We start from the raw sequence: 4,314 nt of genomic DNA, 5'->3' as shown, positions 1-4,314 counted from the left end.
TGGTGTGGGGTTTACTCTTTTTTGTTGAGACAGGGTCTCATATTGCCCAGGCTGGAGTACACTGGTGCAAATACAGCTCACTGCAGCCTCCAGCTCCCGGGCTCAAATGATCCTTCCATCTCAGCCTCCTGAGTAACTACGACTACAGGCATGCCACCATACTAGACTATTTTTTTAAATTTTTTGTAGAGACAGGGTCTCACTATGATACCCAGGCTGGTCTTGAACTCCTGACCTCAAGCAATCCTCCCATCTCAACCTCCCAAAGTGCCAAATTCAGTTCTGACTTAGTAGGTTTGGGTGTGGCCTGAGATTCTATGTTTCTTACACTCTCCCAGGGATGTCAATGGGGCTGGTCTGGGAACTACAATTGGAGTAGCAAGAGTTTAGATGCTCCCCTCATTTTAAATAAGAAACTAAAGTTTTAAAAGGCTTAATCAATCTGTGATAAATCCAGGGTTAGCATTTGGTTTTAGGATCCTCAGTCTACATTCTGTTCCTAGGCTATAAGTACCCTAGTCTTATGCTGTTCAATTTATTAACCATGAGCTACATTCAGTAATTTACATTTAAATTAGTTAATATTAAACGAAAGTTAAAATTTGTTTCCTCAGTTGCACTAGCCACATTTCAAGTGCTCAATAGGTGCTGTATTGTATAGCGTAGATACAGGCAATTTCCATTATTTCAGAAACTTCCACTAGGCAGTGCTGCCCGGACTCTAAGACAAAGGAAAATGCTTGGGGAAATTTCATCCTTGTTTTTGCATTCCAGATCTTAATGCATGTTTAAAAATTAACCATGAATCACTACTGCCCACACCATCCCACATTACACACTTTCTTCTCTAAGGAGAAGCATCAGGAAGTTTGAGATTGTGTGAAAACTGGGTACATGGAAGATTTCAGGGAAGGGCTGTTGCTGCAGTGACTGGTGGCTGGGCAGGTCTCTCACTGACCTTTCACTTGTTGCTCGGGTCCCCGAGTGTGGCTGGCGACACTGGGCATGCTGACGTTGTTCCTGTGGATGTACTTGAGAAACACCTCAGCGTTCCGCCGAGCCAGGGTACAGGCCTGAGAAAGACAAAGCTGTGAGGCCCCTGTCCCAGCAGGTGGCAGATGTATAGAATCCAAGACACTAGAGAAGGCATACCCTCCTTTGACATTTTCTTTTCCTTTTTTTGTTTTTTGTTTTTTTGAGACAAGAGTCTCACTCTTTTGCGCAGGCTGCAGTGCAGTGGCATGATCATAGCTCACTGCAGCCTCGACCTCCCAGGGTTAAGTAGTCCTCCTATCTCAGCCTACTGAGTAACTGGGACTACAGTCACCCACCATCGCACCTGACTAACTTTGTGCATTTTTTCGTAAAGTCGGGGTCTCACTATGTTGCCCAGGCTGGTCTTGAACTACTGGGCTCAACCAATCTGCCCACCTTGGCCTCCCAAAGTGCTAGGATTATGGGTGTGAATCATAGCACCTAGCCCCTCCTTGTACTTTTTGGGAGGCTCAAGAACTCTGAAGGAATCTGGAAAGAGCAGAGCTCTGAATGTCATCACTGCTTCACAGAGACTACAATTCCAATTTATGGAGCTAACCTTTCTAAGCTTTCCTTTTGTCAAGTGAAGAATTACTCCTTGTGTCTCTGCCTGTTCCATCTCAGATAAAAATCGGAAATCAGCCATCCCTTGTCTCTATGTTGACCAAGCATTACTAACATTTACTCTTACCCTACTTTTCCTCAGACACCAGAATACCTCTTACACGGCCACTGGTGTAAGTCAGGAAACATAAACCTACTTTAAAATCAGTGTGAATTAGACTTGAGCAAGTAAATTTGGTAAACATATCTATTAACCCTACATTCCAAAACTAAATGGAAAGTACCAACATTTTTCAAACTTATTTGCCCATCAAGTCCCCCCTCATCTAAATATCACTAATAAGCATCCTATTGTTGAGAAATGCCAGTCTGCATAAAGAACTAACAGCTGTTATATCAGCTACTCCATTTATGATTCATATTAGCTGTGGTGGACAGAGAGAGGGCTGGTCACATTCTCCTTGTTGTACTGATGGACAAGACTGAAGCCCAGAAAGGGCAGAAGTCAGAAAGCAACTCATATGTAGGATCTAGGATGACTGACAGCATTTCTTGTTCGCCTAGTATTTTCTGAATTTCTCTACAAAGTAGCTTTTTGTTTTCTGTTTGTAAAGTAATAAATACTAGCATACTAATTTTTAATCTATAGTTTTCAGAACTAAATTATCTCTAGATAAAACTGTGAAATTTTATTCATTTTTTTGAAATTTTATTTTATATTTTTCTTCTACATACCCTGAAGTGTTAAATTTTAGAATCTCATATTTTCCCTCTGATCCTACAAATTATATAATTAAAAATTATTATATAATTAACAGAAACATAATTATAAAATTTTACAATTTTCTGGTTATATTAAAAAACCAGCAACAAGGGCATCTGGGGATATCTGGTACACAAACGCCTGCTAGTGAGTCCATGAACACAGAGGCTCCTGAATACAACAGCTTAATGGTGGTCTTAGCCTAAGGAGTTTCAAACAGATCAACTAATGAATACAAACAGCTCATATTCTATCTGTTGGTTGGGCATATAATTCCCACAGTGATAGGGAGCTTCTCACTATGGTTTTAGGGACATATGGAAAACATCAGACCAGAGGATTTTCTTATTCTTTCTTCAAAAGAAACATTTTCTTTTAGTTTTATGAAGAAATATTTTTTACTTCTATTTGAGATTTTTATATGCTCTACTTAAATTGTTTCATTTTAAAATTTGCTTTTTAATAGAAAAAACTTTAAAAAATCATCATAAGCCCTGCACAGAAGAATTTCTATTTAGTCTTATTAATAAGAGCTGATTACTAAAGGTTCCGACCAGTACAGGTGCAGATATCAGATAGTTGGTAGGAGGGCAGGGAGAGGCCAGCTTAAAAAAATTATAAAAATTAAGCTCAAAGTGGTGGTCAAGTAGAGAAAATCCCTAATAAAAGAAAGGCAGTTAATTACAGAATGGAATAAAATCAATGGCAACATGTCAGGGTATAAAAATGATCTCTTCTATTCCCAGAAACCTGAAAGGAAGCAGAACATGAAAGCAAGAAATCTGAGAGCAAATGGAGCCTTCAGATGAGCTTGAACACAGAAGAGAGCAGGCGATCAGAGGAGAAGATCAAAGGCTGGGGAAAGAGGCTCACAAGGACTTCCCATACCAGCTGACAATCTGTGCAGAGCAGGCCTGTGCTTCCTCCCTCAGAAGGCAGGGCTCTAGGAGAATACCCGGAATAAGGCATTTTTCTCTTAATACAGAAGAATGAATAGTGTTATGTGTATTGGTAATTGCTAGATTACCAATAATAATAGTGTTACGTGTATTGGTAATTGCTAGATTACCAATAATAATAAATAAATAAATAGGGCATCCAAATTCATTTCTTTAATTCTTACCCTAAAATTTTGTATCTTCCATTTATAAAATATTTTAATCGTGTTTTATATTTAAGCTTATATCTTTTCAATATTACTATAAAAATAATTTAATTAGCAAAACACAACTGAATGAAGCATGCCTTTTTCTCAGTTAACACTACCCATGGGATATTGGGATATCTAGATTGCAGCAGATATCCCAATTATTGCCTAACTATACAAAAAGTGATTGCCTAACTATACAAAAAGTGCTAAGAGAGAAATAAATGTTGGAAGAATAACCTTTCACCCTTTCACATTAACCAATCAACATCTTCACTATACTCCCTTCCCCCTTTAGGGAAGAGGTCAGAAAAAAAGGGGGATAGGAAGCATGTTTGAAGCTCTGTGTGTTTGTGTGTGTGTATGTTTGAGTGTGTGAGTGAGAGAGGGAGAAAGGATGAAAGAAGGCCAAGGCCAGGAGTCTGAGCTCTTGCATGGCAATGTGCTCTGACCTTAAGAAAAGCCTCCTTTTGTTCCAAATGTTTGCTGATGAGTGGAATGACATGGTCGATCTCTGCCGCTGGCCCCAGCTTATCTCGTCCACCACACCAGTCCTCATCTCTCCGGTATTCTTGCTCTAAGCTCTCCAGGACACTACAGACCTAGTGAATCATGGAAGAAAAGACTCAGTAAATTAATTAGGAAGCATTCTCTGAGAACCTTCATCCTATAGAACCCTACACAGGTGACATTTTTCATTTGAAGTTTAGTGCCTCTCAGATATCTAAGAGAAGCCCAGGAGGCAATGACAGTCCTGTGTCTGAAACCTGGGAGACATAATTACTGGAGATATGGATTTCAGAAC

General features: G+C 39.5%; 1 protein-coding gene across 1 annotated transcript in view; it reads right to left on the bottom strand.

Moving 5' to 3' along the window:
* The window catches only part of KALRN (kalirin RhoGEF kinase), a 635,807-nt gene that overhangs the window by 284,299 nt on the left and 347,194 nt on the right, over positions 1-4,314 (bottom strand). Inside the window, exons 18-19 of the mRNA XM_037734035.1 lie at positions 3,962-4,111; positions 959-1,073 (exon numbers count right to left, since the gene is read on the bottom strand). Coding sequence (XP_037589963.1) covers positions 959-1,073; positions 3,962-4,111 — 265 coding nt within the window. The remainder of the gene's footprint in view (positions 1-958; positions 1,074-3,961; positions 4,112-4,314) is intronic.

Source organism: Cebus imitator, unplaced genomic scaffold, assembly GCF_001604975.1.
Source record: "Cebus imitator isolate Cc_AM_T3 unplaced genomic scaffold, Cebus_imitator-1.0 Scaffold568, whole genome shotgun sequence".
NCBI classification, from domain to species: domain Eukaryota; kingdom Metazoa; phylum Chordata; class Mammalia; order Primates; family Cebidae; genus Cebus; species Cebus imitator.
The sequence above is the reverse complement of the archived record's forward strand: the minus strand, read 5'-3'. Positions and strand labels throughout refer to the sequence as shown.